Below are 20,759 nucleotides of genomic sequence, written 5' to 3'. Positions count from 1 at the left end.
TGGAAGAAATGATTAACTTTTGGTGAAAATCCGAAAAATTTTCTTTTAGTTTAACTATTTAGTAATCACTTATTCCAGATACTTACAGCTACTTATTAGAAAGCGTTACTGACTTATCTATCTCCACACTTGGTTTTAGTGCTCTTTAGTGCTTGCCAGTGAAAGAGAAAAGAGCTTTGCACATGGCCCATCTTCAATCCAATAGTCTGCCAGTGTGAAAACAAAAGTGAAAGTTATGATCCTGCAGAATGCTCCAAACGTCTCACATGTCTTTGCCATTGTTTGCTAGACAGTAATTGGAACTTTTTAGTTGCCAGAGATATGTAAAGTTGCCCAACACTGACATATTTGGTGAACATGAGTGCAATGTCACTTATGAACTTGTTCCACTAGTAAACTATTTGTCACTCCAGTCCTCTGAGATTGAGGGTCTTATCTAACTACAATAGCTAACTGCCTATTAATCTGCCTAATGTCTATTGACTGACTCTAAACCACAACTCCTAATATTATTAAACTGGAAAAGAAACCAAGCGATTTTTGAGGTAAAATACTCAATAATTAACTGTTACGACCTGGCTCAGGTGGCCATAACAAAAGGGAGACACACCATAATGAACGTTTAACAAAAGAAATCTTTATTATACAAATTAAACCAAATTTACCGAATGGGTTAAGTAATTAAAATATGAACCAAGCTGAAACGAGTGCCTGTAGGGAGAAGCAGAGAGAGAGTGAAAGACTATAGCCGTGGCTTAAGTAACTTCAGGACACCGGGCCCAGGTGCACTGATTTACTGCAATTAGTCACCTGCAGGGGAGGTACACAGATTAGACACAGATACAAACTCCCAGATAACACCACAGGGGCCGTCACAATAATTAACACATGTATGTTGAATTAAATGTATGTTGAATGGAAAATGCATGAATACATACCAAAATAAATATTGTTCATCAAAAATTTTGCTTTAACCCCTGTATGAATTGGGGGTATCTCAAGCAAAGATATACCAATGGCAAGTCAAATGTCTATCTTGTGTATTTGCAGAGGTCATCCTACTGGATTTGATTCCCTTGATGCTGCATCATGCGGAGTAGCTTCAATCACAAGGTAGCAGCTGAAAATGCTTCCTCTTTACAACTGCACTTTCCTTTTCAGATCAATATGTTTGTTGAGGGATTCCATGATGCCTTGCTTCTCTATGCCATCGCCTTGCATGAAGCCATGAAAAACGGCTACAGCAAGAAGGACGGAGCGGAGATCACCTCTCGCATGTGGAACAGAACATTTGAGGGTAAACCTTTAGTCTAAAACACACTGGCCAGACAGTCACTGGTAATTAGTGATTAATGCCATGTCATTGTGATCACTTTCAATGCCATGTTTTTCTTTTGTTTGTCCAAAATGGTAACACTTCATATGAATTGACAACACAATCATAGCATCTTGCTTCCAGCTATATGACACCTTTATGAATGCTGATGCAATCCTTGTATCACCTTTCATAATGTTTTCATATAATATGTATCTCATTTGTAACATGGCAATGGAACAGTGTATCAACTTGAACATAATTTTCAAATAAAGGGACCCCTCACTAATGCATACTTAGTGAAGCTGTTTTCCAGACATTTATTGACTGTTTATTGTATGGACCACCCGTTTGTTTACAGTTCAAGTGCAACTGTTAGCTTACAACCTCCTGGTCATCTTACCAGCTGTGTATACTTAACTGGCTAAAGTCACTGTAAGCATTTAACTAACCCTAGCTTACTCACTTACTAGATCCAAGCCATAGTGGAAAAGTTTACTTTGTTACATTTTTGTATTTGGTTCACCATGCCCAATTACAACCAAAACAGGACTTGTAAACACATGGACTGACAAGTTTTTGTTTTTTTGGACAGAGTTCTGCACTGCCCCAATGCAGTGCTAATGCAGGCAAAAAATCTTGCCCAATTCAGCATTGAGGGGCTCATCTGCATATGAATACATTTTCCACTGACATCCGGAAAAATGGAAATTGCGTTTAAAAAAAACTTTTAATTTGGCAAGCAAAGAATTTTGTTATAGTTTCCACCACCATTTTGTTATAGTTTACCCAGAGTGCATAGACAATGTGAATACTTAATTATACATAATTCAAAATTATAATAAGCCAGCTCAGGGCTGGTTAGGGCTCTATATGGGCTCCCCACACTGGACCTGTTGTGGGTTTGTGTGGCCTAGTCCACAATGGGTATTGGGCAGACTACTCATTTGGGGCCAACCAAGCCCTCAGGGACAACGGGTGATTTTGGCGTAGTGGCCAAAGTTGGGACTGCAGGTCATGTGACACCCTCTGCCCAGAAAATGCCCTGGCCATTGTACACATTCAAAAACATCTCTTTGAATTATCAGATTTGAAACTATTAGGTCCAAAAAAATGTTAAAAGCCACCAAGACCAGTTTTATTCTGTGCACAGTGAACACGCCCCTAAGTCACGGGAATGCTTCAAGTGTGCTTTTTGCTCTCCCCGTGCTTCTGCTTCCCTGGCTGACACAACAGCAACACAGGTTGGCTTGTAGCTGGGTATCTATCAAAATAGATCACAATAAACTCAACCTACAAGTAGTCCTACAAGTAGCCTAATAGACATTTAGTATCAGCAGGCAAGACTTAGGCACAACAACGGATCATTTTTAATTTGGTTTGTTTTCTCTGCTCATATAATATGTAGCTTGCAAGCTATCTAACATAACCATATAGTTAACTAGCTACACATAGCCTTATTGTGCAGTTCCATGCACCTAATGCTATTTACCGTTGTATATTTATTTATATCTTAATATTGACTGTTTCCAGAGTAGGCCTATGTACATTTCTCCTAAGGTATGAATATATATTGGCTTGGGGGATCATTCTAATTTTGTTTATTTCCTGTAACTTTATGTTTAGATGTCCAACTTGAGTTAACCTGCTGTAGTTACCTACTTACCTACTGCACAGAGTCTATTTCTAAACAGGTGCATTAGTGGGTACTGGAGTTCAACCACTCCTTAGGTGCTAATTCTGCATAGTCTTATAAAGCTATCATAAAGTGTTAAATTGTTTGTTTCATAAACTGGCTTCACACCATGCAGATTTTGTGCAAATTTACAAACTCAAATAAACCTTAGTGTTGCTGTGACACCAGTTTTTTTTTCATTTAAGCATTTAAATTGCATAATGCAAACCCATCTTCATAGACTGTTAACATATGACTCCAGTATTTGTTACTGGAGAGCTCTAATGTAATTTAGGTTATGGTCAAATGTTCTGAGGTGACCCACCTTTGATCCTGTGTGCTTCAATCCCATGACCTCATTCCCTAGGTACAGCAGAATAATAATGTCCACAAGCATAGTTAGCTTTACATGGATGCAACACAGTATGTTCATTAACTTGGCCTATGTGGTCTAAATGTGTGGTTTTAGTCAAGTTAGGCAGAAAGTAGTCACAAACAAAAAACTTCCAGCAATGTATGAGTGTATTCATGTAAGATTGACTTGTCTAATTAAAAACACTGTTTACTGGCCTATTTAAGAGATGACAAAACAAATTATTAGTGTAAAAAAGTTAATTTATTGCAAAATAAACACATGAAACATTGAGAGACTAGGCTATATAAAGTTAAGACAAGCTCATAATTTTCAAAGAGTAGGGGTCACAGCAGAACTTCAAACTGGAGATAATAATAATAATACATTTTATTTGTATAGCGCTTTTCTAAATACTCAAAGACGCTTTACATAGCAAAGGAGATACGAAACATAACAGACAATATCAATGAATAAGACAGAGAATAGAACATTTCAGATAGGGAGAAAGACAAGAAAGTTCAAATTAAAAGACCAGAATAAAAGCAGTTATAAAAAGTGTTATAAGGGATTTTTTGAATGTGGAGAGTGAGGAAGAGTCTCTGATGTCCTTTGGGAGAGAGTTCCAGAGGGAGGGAGTGGTGATCGAGAAAGCCCTGTCGCCCCAGGTCCGGGACTTGGTCCTGATGGGGGTGGGACAGGAGGTTGCCGTCGGCAGACCGGAGGCTGCGGGTGGGGGTGCGCCGGTGAGGGAGCTCAGTCAGATATGGGGGAGCCAGGTTGTGGAGAGCTTTATAGGTAATGAATTTGTTGTGTGGGACGGGGAGCCAGTGGAGGTTTTGCAGGACGGGGGTGATGTGGTCCCGGGTACGGGAGTGTGTGAGCAAACGAGCCGCGGAGTTCTATGTGTTGAAATTTTCTGAGGATTTTGGAGGATGTGCCATAAAGGATGCTGTTGCAATAATCCAGTCTAGAGGTGATGAATGCAGTGTTTCTGTGGCTGAGAAGGAGAGGGATGGACGGAGACGGGCGATGTTTCTGAGATGACACAGTGTGTCTAATTGGCATCGCACAGGTTAAAGATGGATGGATGGGTGAACTTTTGATAGCTCAACTCCACCGAGGGCAGGAGATCTCTGTGGAAAATGGCAGAAGTCTGACAAAAGAGCTAAATATTAGCAAAAGCAAGGAGAAAAACTACACCAGTGTGCAATCTTTGGATATAAGGCTTGGTAATCAGAACAGACCAAAAATAAGAACATGTGTGCTTCAAAGTACATGGCACGCTAACTTGCAAGTAAGTATGCCTTCATTTGATGGGTATGTACAAAATGTAAGATTAACAGATGGGGATACAGTACCCATGCCTGGCAACCTACTTTGATTTATAATGGTGGTGAGATCAAACCTCGTCATCAAGCAATACACTGGTAAAATACTAATGATAACAACAAAAATGCATGTAGCTTGTGTGTTGTTGTGTGTGTTGTTCTGTCCCTGGGTCTCTGGTTAAACAGAAAAAATAGAGCCATAAGTGAGGTACCAACCTTGGGTCTGCTCTTTTCCTAAATGGAAAAAAGTTATTTGTTACAGAATAATACAAAATAAGGCAATACAGAGAGGCCAGGTTTCAAAAATGGTGTTAGCAAACTGAAATGGCTGTTATGTCCATTATTTACTTAATCACATGAATAGAATTAGGCTTGATGACCCACAAGAGTCTCAGGTTTACAACCATGCCCAATACAACTTGTAGACAGACAGACATGACATTTTCACATTCATCTCTGTAACTGAAATTACTATAGTGTAAAGTTTTCTTGCTACCTGGCAAGGAGAGTGAAGGAATATGTAACTATCTATTGTTGTTTGATTGACTGTAACGTTAGCTAAATATGTTGCTATGGTGTATTATATATTATCTTTGAATTATCCGAATATAGTCATTTAAAAAGTTACCTATAGACAGCCATCAATCCTGTAACTTCTGAATACACACACTGCTCTATTTAGCAAAAAAAAAATGAAGGCAGGAGGATCAGCCTCAGATGGCAGGCCAGCAGAGTTGAGATCTTTAACTATATGATATTTAATTTTACTGATTTAAGATTCAAGTTGACAACTGTATAGTGATATGTGCAGTGTTTCTATGAAAAGCTCTATTTGGGAAAAGCTCTATATTATTTATAAGGTCAACGGTCAAATCATCGCAATACCTGCCAGTATTTGTCAAATGGCCTAATTTGTTTTTGAGGGTAAATAATGATAAAAAATACCATCAGAAATTAGGTTCTGGCAGTAAAATTACTTGGATCCCTAAAAATTCTAGAGGTGCCACAAGCCATGCCAAATTATGTAAAAATGCATGAAATTGCACATAGTGAGCAAAAAAACTTCTGGGGGGACCCCCAGATCCCCTACCTTAAATGTTCCTACCACTTTTAAATTTAAATTGATGCCCTTGTCAGCAACAGGATACAAGTGTTTTAGCTATCTGTGAAATGTTATACTGAGGATATTTTAGACCATTAGGGGTGTTGGTTTAACCTTAAAATCAAGTTAAAATTCTCTCTAAAAATGCATTAAAATTATGCAATTTTGCAAAACAAATATCTGCTGGGGGAGAATTCCGGCCACTTACACTACTGTTCTTACCAATAAAATGTATTATTAATTTTCATGAGGTGGCATAAGTGAAAAGATAAATATTTCTACAATATCTAAAAATCTGTCTTATTTCAGTCTCATAAAGTTAACTATCAATTTGGAATCTAAGTGAATAATTAACTGTAATTGCTGGTATCATTATTATTATTATTATTATTATTATTATTATTATATTTATTTGTTTATTTTTCCTGTGTTTTGTCCAATAACTCATCCATACATTGATAACTTTTTGTCCATTTTGGCATATAGATAGCCCCGGTCAACCGCTAGTGGGTTACAAAAAATGGCACCGATTGCGGGCGCTGTAATAAGGTCCCAAAGTCTACGGTTCAACCCCGCCGTCCGGTTGTAGAGATGTGAAACTTGGTACACATATGTAGCTGATCATGCTAAAGAATTTTGCCTCTAGGACCCATGAGGTCCGACTATAAGTTTCTTTCACCATTTTGGATTTTTTATAGCCTGGTTCCAGACTCCTGATTCGCGTCCAGCCCAGTCTTCAGAGAGTCTGGTGTTGCTCTAGTCAATAGCGTGTTCCAGCTCGGAGAAACAATCAAGCCAATCAGCGCCTTTGCAGGTGGGACTTAAGTTTAAAGGTCCCATATCGTGTAAAACAGGATTTCCCTTGCCTCTTTGATTATAAAGGAGTTGGATGTGCTATCTAAACATCGTGAAAATATCAAAACGCACGATCGCCAACTAAATCCACACAATCCATATTAGGAAACCAAGTTACTTCCGTAACTTTGTGCGTCACAAAGGTTCGCTCATTATCATTTTTGTAAGAAATAATAGGCTAACAAAGTGTTTTTTTCAAAGAGACTGAGCGGTTGTCATTGTTTATTACCGGAGAGTTTCTCCTTCCTGTCGTTGTCTGTACACTGCTCAAGAAAGTTAACATGAGTGCAGTGCAGAGACTTCATTGCATATTCCACTAGTTGGGTCCCATTGGACACAATGTAAAGTAATTAACCCTAAACAAGTACATTTTCAGCCTGTGGGAAACACAGGTCTGTTGTCAGGAGTCTGGATTTTTTAATCCCGACTAGTTAATCTTTTGAATTATGCTTGGTTGATTAACTTGTTGAGTAGGCCAGGTGTACAGGTGTAAAAACATGCATTTTGTATTTTCTATGTCAAAAGCATTTTTTTACATACTGATTAATCGAATAATTGGTCATTAACATGGCTGACGATCGATTAAGGAAATTGATTCAAATTTGCATCCCTAGTTTGTACAAGAGAGGAACGAAGGGTCATAAACCAGGATGCAGTTCGAAAATGTGACTCTCTGAAACAGAAACGTCTGAACATGCCGCCCACCTCTGCAGCAATTGGCTAGATGTAATGAGGTAGGGGGCTGCATTTGGCTACATTTGCTTAAAAAAAAAAAAAATGCTGGCACAGTTTCAGCAGCGGCGCCAAGAAACACTGGTTCTAACAGTCCTAGTCTCGCAGTTTAGCCTACCAAGTGAGACTATTTCGGACAAAAATAAAATTATTTCTTTCAGAATAATTATTACTTTCAGAAGTTAGTTTTGGGCGGTTCTCAGAAGCACTTCTGACGAAGCATATCCAAGCCTTTTAAGCCATATCTAAGCCTCCCAGCGTTGGTGAACTGAGCTGAATGAAATTTTTTAGGGATCCTATCTAACAATAGAATATAAGAATAACAATATATTCTTTGACATTATAAGATCATGAAGTCACATCACGTTTATGGAGGTAAAATGCATGCAAAGTTTTCATCATCAGATGGATCCTAAGTCTATATTTATAGTAAAAGTTCCCTTTCACATTTGCAACTTCTGCAGGGAAGAGAGGATAGGCTTTTGGTATAGGCCTCTGGTTCTGTCCTGGATCTTGTCGCTCTGCTTTCTTAGCAGGGGAATTTCCTTTCATATCTGCAGTTTGCTTCTCCAGGGAACGGAGGATATGCTGCGCGTATTCACTCCATAGCAGATAAGACAGTCCAGGCCTTGCTCTGAAAACCAGTAATCCCTTTAAATAACCTTACATTTTCATTAATTGACATGAATTCACCCCTTAATTCATGCAACATCCCCTTAAAATGAATTAAGGGAGTAAGGGAGTTATTAATGGAGGAGATCCCATTGAAACCTCCTTAAACACCCCCTTAATCTTGACTCCTTACTTTCTAATTTAATGAAAAATTCAGGGAGACAGGAACTTTTCCATTAATTTTCGCTTAATAACCCTGTAAACCATGCACAAAAGGCATGAAAAATCCCTTAACTACTAGTGTCTCTGTGAATCAACCCATGAATGATTCCCTTATAAACCCATGATACTAACCTTACTTTATTAAAGCTATGTTATGGATAGTTAATGTTTATGTAATGGAGAAATTAAGGACATTTCAGGGATAAAATTAAGGGGTTTGGTTTTGCGTGTTTCTGAGAGAGCAGAAGGGAAAAAGCACATGGCAAGGTGGATCATTCACAATGGTGGTACATTTAACAGAATAGCATACACTGTCTGAAAAGCTTCACATTGCAAATTTAAATTATAAGCCCAATGCATGTTTTTCAGATACAAACGTTCATTGCCAGGAGGACTCTGACATTCTTTTAATTTTCACTCAATAAACTGACACTGTTTCAGTGCTGTGTCCACAAATGACACTACAAAGCTACATCAATATCTAATTAAAGCTGACATAATGATAGAATTAGTATTTATAAATGTGCCATGCAGATGTTATGAAGCTCTGCTATTATAACACACTGTGTTTCTTCACAGTTTGTGTAAAGTCCTTTCTCAAAAAGTTTTCATAGACTGTAATAAGACAAATTCCCTTATTGCTCATGTGTCTTAAGTACTCTGTCCAGTATGTTTTTAGCACCAAATGACCATTATTATCCTATTGTTTTATCACGACAGCTGTAGTCAAATCAACAGGACGTCATCTGACAATATTCACTATACAAATAATATAACATTTCTTCTCTATCGTCCTTCTTGCAGTCTTATCATACATATGCTTAAATACTTTTTTTTATCAAGGTTTGTCTTCTAATTCATAGCTAGTCAATCTGTTCCCTTAACTGTGTCAGTGCTGCAGTCTAATGACGTTCTGGATTTTGTTAATAGTGATAGTAACAAAACAAAATTAGCTTTGATATTGGATCAATCTCTGGAGTTCAAACAGCAACATTGCCTGCTGTCTTACAGGAATAAAACAAGTCAACACTTGGCCAGCCTACTCTTTAGAATCCTGTTACAAAATGGATTTTCACTGCTGATGTAGGTTAAAGGGCAGACACTCCTCATTGCCAGATCTCAGCATGAAATAACAATGTTCTGTTCCACAGGAATTGTTAAGAAGAGTGTTTTCTTGTTAAAAGAAATATTTTACATTTTTGGAATATAGATCCTGCCATGAAATTGCAATTCTTGGCACACAAGCCAACACAAACGTTAGTTTGTGGATAACATTTCCTATTATATTGGCTGAGCCGGAATTTTCCCCTCCCTCTCTTTTCTTTGGAGTATGTGAGCCATTTAGCTAATTGATGCTCTCATTCTTTTCATCGTGGTGGACAGGAATCGCTGGCCAGGTATCCATGGATGTCAATGGTGACAGAAATGGAGATTTCTCTTTGATGGCAATGACCAATGTTGAGGCAGGAACTTATGAGGTAAGAACAACCAAAATGCAAATATTTTCTGTGCAATCCATGCAATGGTTAGAACTGTCATAACCCCGGGAATAAAAAGATGGTACAGGTGCTGGTGGAAATTAGTTCTGTACAACTGGATTACAATGTGATATTCTACTTTCAGGTGGTGGCCAACTACTTTGGTGTAAACCGAAGTTTTCAGGTGCTGCCAGCCTTCAACATTGACCATTTCACTCTGAGAGGAAGACACAAAACTCACACAGAGATACCGGACAAATCATGTAAATTAACAGTACTATTCATAGAAACCTGTAAAATATGATTTGGACTTGGAATTTTGTAAAGTATGATAGGGTATTTGTCCTTACCAATAACTGCCCTTCCTCTTCCAAGCAGGTGGACTAGGAGTATCAGCTCTGACTGGGATTATAGTTGGAGCTGTTCTGGGGACTGCAATGCTTATGGCATTCTACTTTTTCAGGTAAAAATGGATCAATTTGTAGTGATGTTTAAATTTGTATGTTTACCCATCTGGGTAACACCCTTACACTCAGCTCTTCGTTTACTGCTAGCTATATTATAACATTCTTTAACACAAAAATTACCGTACTAGAGATTATTAGTGAGTATGTTGAGGGTATTGATCCCTCTCTGGAATGCACACCAGGTACCTTGGAGACCACCTGCATACTCTCACAGTTTGAGACCGTCTCCTTCAATGCCTTCACCAAATTAGTACTTACCTCTAAACCTACAGCCTCCCTACTCGCCCTCTCCCTGCAAAAGAACGTTAAAGAACTCCTTACGATATTAGGACACCTATTACTTAATATCATTAACCTCACTCTCCTCTGGCATTGTGCCCTCCGCTTTTAAAGCAGCTATGATTAAACTTTTGCTTAAACAGTCCTGGTGTCCTTAATAATTACAGACCAATTTCAAATCTTCCCTTTCTTTCTTAAGTCCAGTAAAGAATAGTAGCTACCCAACTAATTATCTTTCCAGCAATGGTCTATTCAAACTGTTTCAATCTGACTTCAAGTCATTTCATATCACTGAGACTGAACTCACAGATGTGGTGAATTACCTACTACACCTAGCAAACTATATTGGCATCCACAGCCCGCATTTTGACACATAGTGTCTCTCACAGCATCATCGCTGAATGCTCCAAAGTTAACTTCAGCATATCACAAGGTTCAGTGTGAGGCTTGTTGCTATTCTCTATTTACATGCTACCTCTTAGCGAAATCATCCGTAATTATGAGGTCAATTTTCACTGCTAAGCCAATGATACTCAAATCTACATACCTATTAAGCCTAACGACCAATCACAACTTGCGAAACTAGAAAGGTTTCCATGAAATAACTAGACAAGTATTGCTCACAATTAGCAATCATTATCAACTATTTGTTTCCCACAGCGCAGCTGAGGGCCTCACAAGGCAAATTCAGGTCAGGCAGTCAGTCAGACATCTGTCGCTTCGTGAGATGATGCGCTTCATGAGATGGCCTCTAGAGGGCGTCTTTGACTGCAAGATGTAGTGTTTCCCATACAGAAGCACAAAATCGAAAGTTAGTCAGTGTGTAGACTAGACACACACTCATGTTTGTCATTTGGAGATGCACAGACCAGCAGACCAGCAGCATTGCACTCAATCCAACTGTCTGTGAAAACAAAAGTGAAACTTAACATTATACTGTAGATGGGTGCCCCTAGTGAATTCTGGCCACTGATACCACAGAAAATGGTGTGTATTGATGCTTTACAAGCCACATATTAACTATTTACCAACTACAGTAAACATTAGATACAACTTTATAACAGTGGGCCAAAAAGATATTTATTGATGTTTTACAAATCATGTATTATCCTTTTATTAAGTATAATAAAAATAGTTGCAGCTTTATAATAGCCACCTTAAAAATGTTTAGCAATGTGTAAAAAAAAATGTTAATCATTAACCAATTACATTAATGATCAAATAACATTATTTATTTTATTTACCAATCTTTAGTAAACTGGTAAAAGACAAAAAGAATTGTAAATTATTTGGAAATTACCAATTAAATAATACTTACCTAATGTTCAGTAATGACTAATTATTTATTAAGGATGATTATTATAAAGTCGTACCACTAGATTTATGACGTAAATGACTTGCAGAGGGAATTAGCATTTTGTGACTTGTTATTCTGTTGTAGTCCCATGAATTTTAAAATGAAAACATAGTTCCAGTTCCATGTTTTGGATTGATGTGAAATTTTAAATCAGGCCAGGTTCTGACCCACTTTGGTAGGGGGTACAATGAGATACTTTGAAAGGGCAAAAATAAATGTTGGTTCCCAATCTTACCCAGGAAGATTATGGTAGTTTATTGTTGCTTAAAAGTTAAATTAATAACATATGAATAAATTAAATGAAAAAGAAATAGAATAGATTAGAGCGATAGTCAATCTCTTCTCTGGCACAGTGGATTTAAAATGTAATGCTCCCGTTTTTGATGTCACATACTTTTTTTTTTGTTCTTTTCATTTACAAAAACTACCCAATGAGAAAACAGAATATAAAAATTACATAATGATGATTCTCTCTCCACAATTTCTGTACTAAATCAATGTAACACATTTGAGGAGATCTTTACTCCTCAAATGTTGGAGACAAAAACTTACCAAACTTTTACTATTAACTTTTACTAACTTTTTAAATTATATATTTCTCTAAATTGGCCTAAAGAGAGGTGCTCTTCCAACTCTTCCACATCTACACTGTTGTGATAGATGTTTGTGACATCTGTTATTTCCTCTGGAGTATTGATCTAGACCAGGACTTAAGCTTTTTGGAATGTTTTTTTTTTTTTTTTTTTTTTTAATAAAGTTTTCACTCTTAATAGAAATGTGCATTTGTGATATGGGGAGGATGGTGTTTGATTCTGGAATATTACCTTTGTTCTATTCTGTTTTTGTTGGGTAGGCTTTCACCACGTGCCAAATTTGCTAGCTCTCCTTGTTCCTTGATCCTTATCTTGTAGGCTTGCTTGGAATGTAATCTAAAAAAAAAAAAAAAGCATTAGCCATGCATCAGTTTTTGATTCGCCTGCCACAAAATAAGACCAGCCTCGATTGCGCTGCAGGTGGCTAAGGACAAGCCCTGCATGGCCTCAGTAACACAAATGTTCAGTTCTTCCACTACCACGATTGTTAAAGCTGTTCAGATTCCCAATGACCCCAGGACTCCTAATGAGAACCACGGTTAAGTGATAAATCACCACGGTCCTGAAATTCCCAGTTTGTATGTTTGGTGCAAAAGGATGGTCATTCAATCACGGCTGGCAACACTCCACTCTCTCGAGTCTTCAACTGTGTGACCACAATTGAGAGAATTTATTTTTTTCCAAAGGGCATTTTTATGATTGTCTCAGACGAAAGTACCACTAGGAGAAAATAAACAAAATTGTTTTTTTCGTTCTTCATCTCGGTAGGAAGGGCACTGTCGTAAATCCCAGGTTTGCAGGGCAGGCACGTGCACAGATAGACCCCAGGTGGTGCTCAAGCACCTGCCCTTTTGGCCTCTGATTAGATGAGTGCCCTTTTTGCAAGGCATTTTTTTTTCTATTTCTTTTCTAATTTTATATTTTAGTTTTTAAATTTGGCCCATGGCATCAATTCCTCAGTTAAAAGCGTGTTATAATGCCAGACAACTGCATTTGAGTTCTAATACTGCGAGACCGCACGAGCCCCTGCCCCTCCCTCTTCGACTTCCCTTGTCACAGCCACCACAGTTAACGCACGCAAACCGAGCGCCCTGCGGAGCAGCATCACGTCTCCCTGACCTGCCTTCATTGGTGACAGCCAGGTAATGATAGTGTTTGCCCTAAGCCTCGGCATTGTCACTGTTGTGAAATTAAACCACTATTAAAACATCTCAATACAGCCAGCCTAACTTAGGCAATAGCCCACCATTAAGCTTAAAAACAAGCAAGCTAGTCTGGCGTAAAGTAGCGTCGTCAATGAAAACGAGTGGTGAACTCCGGTAGGCTAGTTCCTTTGTCAGGCAACTGAACAAATAAATATGCATTACGTGGTTAATAGTCTATGCAATCATATTTGGATATCAGAAACGTTAGCCGACCTGTCACCCAGGTATGATTCGTCCACTGTACATGCGCATACTGATTAGCAAAAGCTTTAAGATATAGCTTAGTAAATTATCGATTCTTACTCCTGTGACACAAAATTTACTGGTAGTTGTAGGCAAGCCAACTTATTGTCATTTCAATACAATAGTCCAGGGCCTTTACAAGCTCAGATTTGAAAGTTTAACTGTTCATCTAATTTTATTGAAATCTTATTATAGGCCCACAATTTATTTTAACTACACAAAGTGGTTTGGCGATTCTAAATCAGACATGAAGCTACTTTAGCTGAATATTAGTATTTTGTACTAACCTTATATAAGTTAGGTCTACATTACAACACTTGCAGTAATCTATATCATGTATTTACCTTAAATATTATTAAAACATTGCCAAATGACAAATAGCCCATTAAAATTTGTCTGCAGAAAAAGTAGCTATGTGGTACGGTACTTGAAGTTGGGCCACTGACAGTTACAGCCTGGTGAGGTTTACTGTTGTAATGCATCGACTCTGTCACCAAGCAGTCTTACCCAAATAAACATCATATCGTACTGTTGGTCTGTTTTTGGGAAATTAACCCTTAATTATCATGCACAACATTGATTTTGCTCATTTACCAACTGCAGCATAATGCCAAAAAAGGACAGGCTAAGAAAACAGAAGGAAAGGGACCTACAGCAGGCAGCCCAGGGTAGCAGCTCTCTTCTATCCTGGATCAGGCCATCTAGCAGTAAGGAGGATGAGGGAGATGTGTTGCCACCTGATACAGAACCCATCACAGATGAAGAAGAAAGGTCAGGGTCCACAGCAGAGTCATGTTCAAGGACAGCTACAGAAACAATGCTCTCTGACACGTTAGATCAAGACGAGGGTGAGATGGAGGCAGGATCCTCTATAGCACAGGAAGGGTATGAGCAAGAACCAGCTGTTAATGAAGGAGAGGAGGTAATTGCAAACATAGCTACTACGCAATATCCTACAGATCGTTCCCATGTTGAAGCATTTCACATCAGGTGCAATGAGAGCTACATTTCCATGTGCTGCAGTGTAGGCCCCTGTCAACCAGATATGGTATATCCCAAAAATGCTGAGGGTCGGTCATTCCAAAAACAATGGTTCTCTGGAAATGTGTGGCTGGAGTACTCACCTACTGCTGATTCAATGCATTGTTTTAGTTGTCGGCTTTTCCTCTCTGAAGAAAAGTATAAAAGCAGAAAAGCATGGAGGATTGGCATAAGAAAGTGGAACACTGCTCTTGAAAAAATCAAGCAACACTCAGTCACAGAGATCCACATGACAAGCATGGTGAGATGGACCAATTACCAAAAAAAGGCACTCCAGTCTTCATTTGATGTATCAGATGTAAAGGGGGTGGAAGTTAGAGAGCGAGAGAGGCAGACAAATAGAGAAATCCTGACCAGGTTAATTGATCTGACAGTATATCTTGCACGACAGGGACAAGCATTCCGAGGTGATGATAAGAGCAACTCCAGTAACAACCGTGGTAACGTCCTTGAACTTGTCAATGTATTTTCCCGCTATGACAGTGTGCTGAAGATGCATATAGAAAAAGTTGCCAGAGTGAAAGTCACCAAGACAAGGCCCCTGGTGTCAATGCTGTCTAATAGAAGCCAAAATGACATAATTGCAGCACTGGGTACTTACATCAGGAGGGAGATACAAAGTGAAATAAAAGAGGCTGAAATGTACTCCATCCTATTGGATGAAACCTCTGATGTTTCGCACCAAGAACAAGTGTCATTTGTAGTGCGATATCTTCATCATATGCAGATAAAGGAGAGATTCATTGAGGTGTGCTGTTGTTGATACAACTACAGGCCAGGAGCTGGAAAATGCTGTGCTCTCCCTTCTGCAGAAGAATGGCCTAGAGCTGAAGAATATGTGTGGCCAAGGCTACGATAGAGCAGCCAACATGAGTGTCATGTATAAAGGTCTTCAAGCCAGAATACGTGCACACAATGAGAAGGCCCTCTATGTGCACTACAAAGCGCACTGTCTGAATCTGGTCCTGGTGGAAGCCTCAAAGTCTAACAAGCATTTTGTGACGTTCTTCAACCTTGTGGAGCAGCTGTATGCTTTTTGCACTGGCTCCCCAAAGCGCCATGCTGCCTTGGTGAAATGGCAGCAGTCTCTGTATCCTGGACAGCATGTTGTGGAGCTCAAGAAGCTGTCGGATACCCGATGAGCTTGCAGAGAGAGAGCACTGAAGGCCCTTCAGAGAATTCTGAAAGCTGTTATGAAGCTCCTTGATGACATCAGTGAAAGCGATCCACCTAACCTGGCCCAAGGGGATGCTAAGATGTATAGAAATGCGATCAACTTCATATTTATTCTCTGCCTGGAAATCACCACCCCTCTCTTACAATAAATTAATGCTAGATTTCATTCACTCCATACCAGTGCTGACTCCTTATTAGAGATCTTTATTAGAGTTAATTGATGGTGGCCATTTTATAAAGGCAAAGGTGTGTGTAGCAAGTAGATCTGTGTTTGTGCATGTAAAGATGTTTCAGAGGTGCTAATTTTAAAATTTTCCTTAAGTTTCAATTTTATATTCATTGTAAAGTGTAATTGTGCAAACTTAATACTCATTATTCACAGAATTGAGTGTTGTTGTTGGGATAAAGGGGATGTGCCCCATATCCCAGGGGCCCCATAGCATTTCTTGCACCCAGGCCCCTTGTGAAGGTATTTCACCTGTGAGGGGCACCAAGATAATTGGGCCCACCCTTAGAACTGAGCCTGTTCAGCATCTGTTCAGTACAGAAGCCCTGAGAGGCAAGGGGGAAAAAAATGTTTGCAGTTAATGTCAGCCAAAAGTTTATCTCATACAACTCGTACAATTTACTAACTCCCTATAAACTTTTGACTGTATAAACTTTTACTCTTCAATTAATATAGCGGTTGCTGTCTGCGGCTCGACAATTTGTAGGTGCACTACTCTCCACGTGAGACTGAAGCAGCACAGTCATTGACTGTGCAGCGCCACATTGTCATGTGGCAGCTTCGCTCACGTGGAAAGTGGTGTGCACCACAAGCTGAGAGAGTCAGGACCTGGGACAGCGACCGCTTCGAGAACGGCCATGACATTTTATAGAAGCATTTAAAGGACAGTCCTTAGATTTCCATTATGATTTACAGCGGGCGTTAGTAGTTAATTAATTGAGACAGTGAAACCTTTTATTTATGCTTGATTTGGTTGAACTTCCAGTGCCCGTTGTGTCATGTGCATCGTTCTTATTCTAACAATAATTAGCTTAATATCTCATGAAAGCCACAGCAGAATTAAGTATTCTTTTGCCAAATAAAGCCATGACATTCATTAATTTAGTTTAGGCTATGGAAATCCTACTCCAAAAGAAGTCGTAAGTCATAAGTTCGAGCGAGATAAACTTAGGTTTGGCTGACATTGACTGCAAACAATTTTTTGGGAGTTTGTGGGGTTCCAATAAGTGTGGCAAAATGATGGCCGTCTATATGTATGTCTATATTCAGAATTGAGCATTGATTTTGATTTCAGTTCTTGTCATTTGTCATTTTGAGCCATTCCAGGTCATTTTTGACATACAAATTCAATGCATTAAAAAGGGTGTGGTCACACTCGACAGCGAGGATATTTATGAGCATTTATTTCAATATGGACAAAATGTTTTTAACCATTCAGTTTAATCAAATCATACTTGACATACCAATTGATTCGTGAAGAATGTTGGACTTGTATAGTATTTCAGCATGTCACTCTGATTATTTAACATATTAAAATATAAACTTGAGAATTATACACTTGATAAATATAGCACTGTGGTGTCACCAAATTCTTTGCGAATGAACTGTTCCACTTTTTTGTAGCTGAATTCAAATTTTATGCTAGCACTGCTTGCTTAAGTGCTCACATCAGACAAACACAGTCCTGCAGCCATGACATCTACAGTTTTGTCAATTTACAAAGCATCAACAGTTCTTAGTGCTACAGTTTTAAAACATTCCTAAACATAACATGTGTGCTTCATGCCTATGAATTGAACATTCGACTGCTATCATGTCTGAAAGCTTAAAACAAAGTCTCTTGTTGCAACTCTCTCAATGAATTTCTCAAGAGCAAACTCACAACAGCACCTCACTGGCTGATCTGATTCATTCCTTTGCAGGAAAAACTACAGAATAACCATTGAGCGTCGCACACAAAGGGAGGAGTGCGACATTGGGAAGCACCGTCAATTACGAGAGGACTCCATTAGATCAAACTTCTCAGCGGCATAGATTATTCCAGAGGGCCAAGTTGCTCGTCAGCATTCCCATTCCAGGGAACCACACATTGGAATGTGACCAAAGACTTTGCAAAGGCTGTCAACAGAGTCATGCTATTTAAAAGATGAGTTTTGTGTTTTATATCCTTTTATGTTTTTTGACTTTTCGTAACTCAGGAAAGTTGTAACAGTCACAAAGCACCACTTGGATTTCCTCTCTGTTCAAAGGTATATACAGTTTAGGTGCATAGAAAGCCATGACAATAGTAGTGGGTTTTGGAGGGCACCTGCCCCCTGCCCTCTGTTGTCCCAAGAGATAGAAAGAAGGGGCATTGCTAACATTGATCACCTGAGGACCTATAAGCTAAAAGTTGCATATAACTAGTCTGAAGGGTATTTGCATTTATACTGTAGTATTTCCACTATATGTAGGCTATCAAAACCTAGCCCCCCCCCACCCCCCGCCCACACACACCAGCAAGTTTCTCCTCACCAATCACGTCCATAAAACTTAAAACACAACAGTACTTCTGCTATAATACTATATCAATAGTGCCCAGTCAAAGCATTGCAATCTACATCATGTCATGTACTCATGTACTCATTTGTACGTCATGTACTCATGTACTCATTTGTACGTTGGAAAAAGTGTATATGAAGTAATATTTGCATAGAGAGTTGCACATACCTCTCTTAACTAGGAACAGGACACCTTGTTGAAGGCTTGACCTTGGTATATTAACTTAATGATAGCTTAATCATTAAAGGGGATGTAACATGTTAATGCATTTGTCATTTCCAAATTAAATTTAAGGTGTCATTAAAAGCGGCACCTAATACTGTTTGAAAGCTTAAGCCCCATAGTTTTTGATGTTATTGTTATGAATCAATCAATACCTTGAGTAAAACATGAAGTAACCCACTACATTACTTTAATAACTAACAACTAATAATAATACTTTGATAAATACTTTGTATTATGCATTATGTAAAGATTCCCTTCAGTATTGCACAATATTGTTTTTACATCCACAAAATCTGAGCTAAAAAGAGGTGTTCCAGACGTGCTGTGTTCCATAATATAGGATTGACAGTATATAATAGACTAAATAATTTATGTGTAAAATAGTTATATTTATGTATTTTAGTTCAGTAATGAAAACACAAGATTAGAGTCACTTGTTTTGTACATATTTAATTAAGAGCACTTGTGGTCAGAACACAAATGTTAACATAGCAGCAATAGGTCAAAATTTATTGTGAAAGAATATTATGTAATTGTTCCTTGTTTCACTTTGGTTTATGCACAGGAGGAGCACATAAGTATTTTTCAACTTTGTTAATATTGTACACTCTATGTTCATCCGTGAATTATACAGTTGAAATTATACATATGTCCTCCATCACATTTTTGTGGCTTTCAGAATGTGTGGTAAAGATATCATAATTTCAGTGTTTGTATCCCTTTAATTTATTATTCATAATGTATTTGGTTATGAAATTTTCATTTGTTGTTTGCTACTGTATTGGTAAAAAGTAAGAATAAAGCTACGTAGAGGTGTTCTATAAAGCTTTAGATAGTGCCTATTTAAAATACCTACACATAAAGTAATAGGAGAAGTGGAGGTGAGTAATTAGCAGAATTAGCAAAAATATTTAGAGAAGTGACATACATTTTCATGTAATTCTTACTTCCTTATTTGGAACATTTGTGGAAAATGTCAAAACTTTTCAAACATTACAGTCACTGACAAAACAAGCCTGACACCTTTTGCTGGATTATGTGTTATGCTCATACACCACTTAAAAACACTCATACACTACTGAAAACCTCCCACATATGCTATTGAAAACCTCTCACATACGCTATTGATAATCTCTTATATACACTGTTGAAATGTTCTTATAAACACTAATGAAATGCTTTCATATTCACTATTGAAATGCTTTACATCAGTGGCTCTCAATGTGGGAAGAAGCACAATTAGAGAATGTAGAAGAATGACTATTTTGATAGTTTCACTGTTATCTCTCTTCCTACAATACAGACAGTCAGGGAATTCATACTGTATCTAACAATAGAAATATTCTTATTTGGGTCCAAGAGACAAAATCTCATCAAATGGGGGTCCATGGCCCTAATGGGTACTAAATTAAGGGTCCTTGATATGAAAACGGTTGAGAATCACTGCTTTACACTACTGAAAACCTCTCACACATGATTGAAATGATCTTATAAACACTATTGAAATGCTTTCATATACACTATTGAAAACATATTCACTATGGAAACACTATTATACACAATATACAGTATTAAAATATTGCACACTAGTGCAATGCTCTCTTGAGCGGCAGCAGAAAATTTTGAATGGGGTAGCCAGTGATTTCTCGCTGCAGTCAGGAGCCTATAGCATGCTGCTAACATTAGCAAGCACCATATGTGCATATACGACTCCCAACCCAGTTCTATGAACCTTTTTCGTCCGGCATAGAAATAGTTTTCATTGGCTAATATGACCACCACATCAGTTATATTCAAAGAATGCTTACTAGGCTGCATCCATAGGCTACGTCCATTATCAGGAGCCTTTTTAAACTATATGGTTAAGTTTATCAGTGAAGGTAATGCAATGATTTCAAAATTCATTCAATCATTCTCAATTTTCAAAGTTCACAAAATTTTATATGGAAAA

General features: G+C 38.2%; 1 protein-coding gene across 2 annotated transcripts in view; it reads left to right on the top strand.

The window, feature by feature from the left end:
* npr3 (natriuretic peptide receptor 3) overlaps positions 1-19,672 on the top strand; it is a 56,351-nt gene extending 36,679 nt beyond the window's left edge. The window contains exons 4-8 of one of the 2 annotated variants that reach the window (XM_078285435.1): positions 1,162-1,297; positions 9,580-9,674; positions 9,820-9,937; positions 10,053-10,137; positions 17,965-19,672. In XM_078285435.1, coding sequence (XP_078141561.1) covers positions 1,162-1,297; positions 9,580-9,674; positions 9,820-9,937; positions 10,053-10,137; positions 17,965-18,076 — 546 coding nt within the window. In that variant the 3' untranslated portion in view covers positions 18,077-19,672. Of the gene's footprint in view, positions 1-1,161; positions 1,298-9,579; positions 9,675-9,819; positions 9,938-10,049; positions 10,138-17,964 lie in introns of both variants that reach the window. The other variant, XM_078285434.1, reaches the window with a different exon arrangement.
* The last annotated feature ends 1,087 nt before the right edge of the window (positions 19,673-20,759 follow it).

Source organism: Centroberyx gerrardi, chromosome 8 (assembly GCF_048128805.1).
Source record: "Centroberyx gerrardi isolate f3 chromosome 8, fCenGer3.hap1.cur.20231027, whole genome shotgun sequence".
NCBI lineage: Eukaryota > Metazoa > Chordata > Actinopteri > Beryciformes > Berycidae > Centroberyx > Centroberyx gerrardi.
Note: the sequence above shows the minus strand (reverse complement) of the source record. Positions and strands in the feature narration are given on the sequence as shown.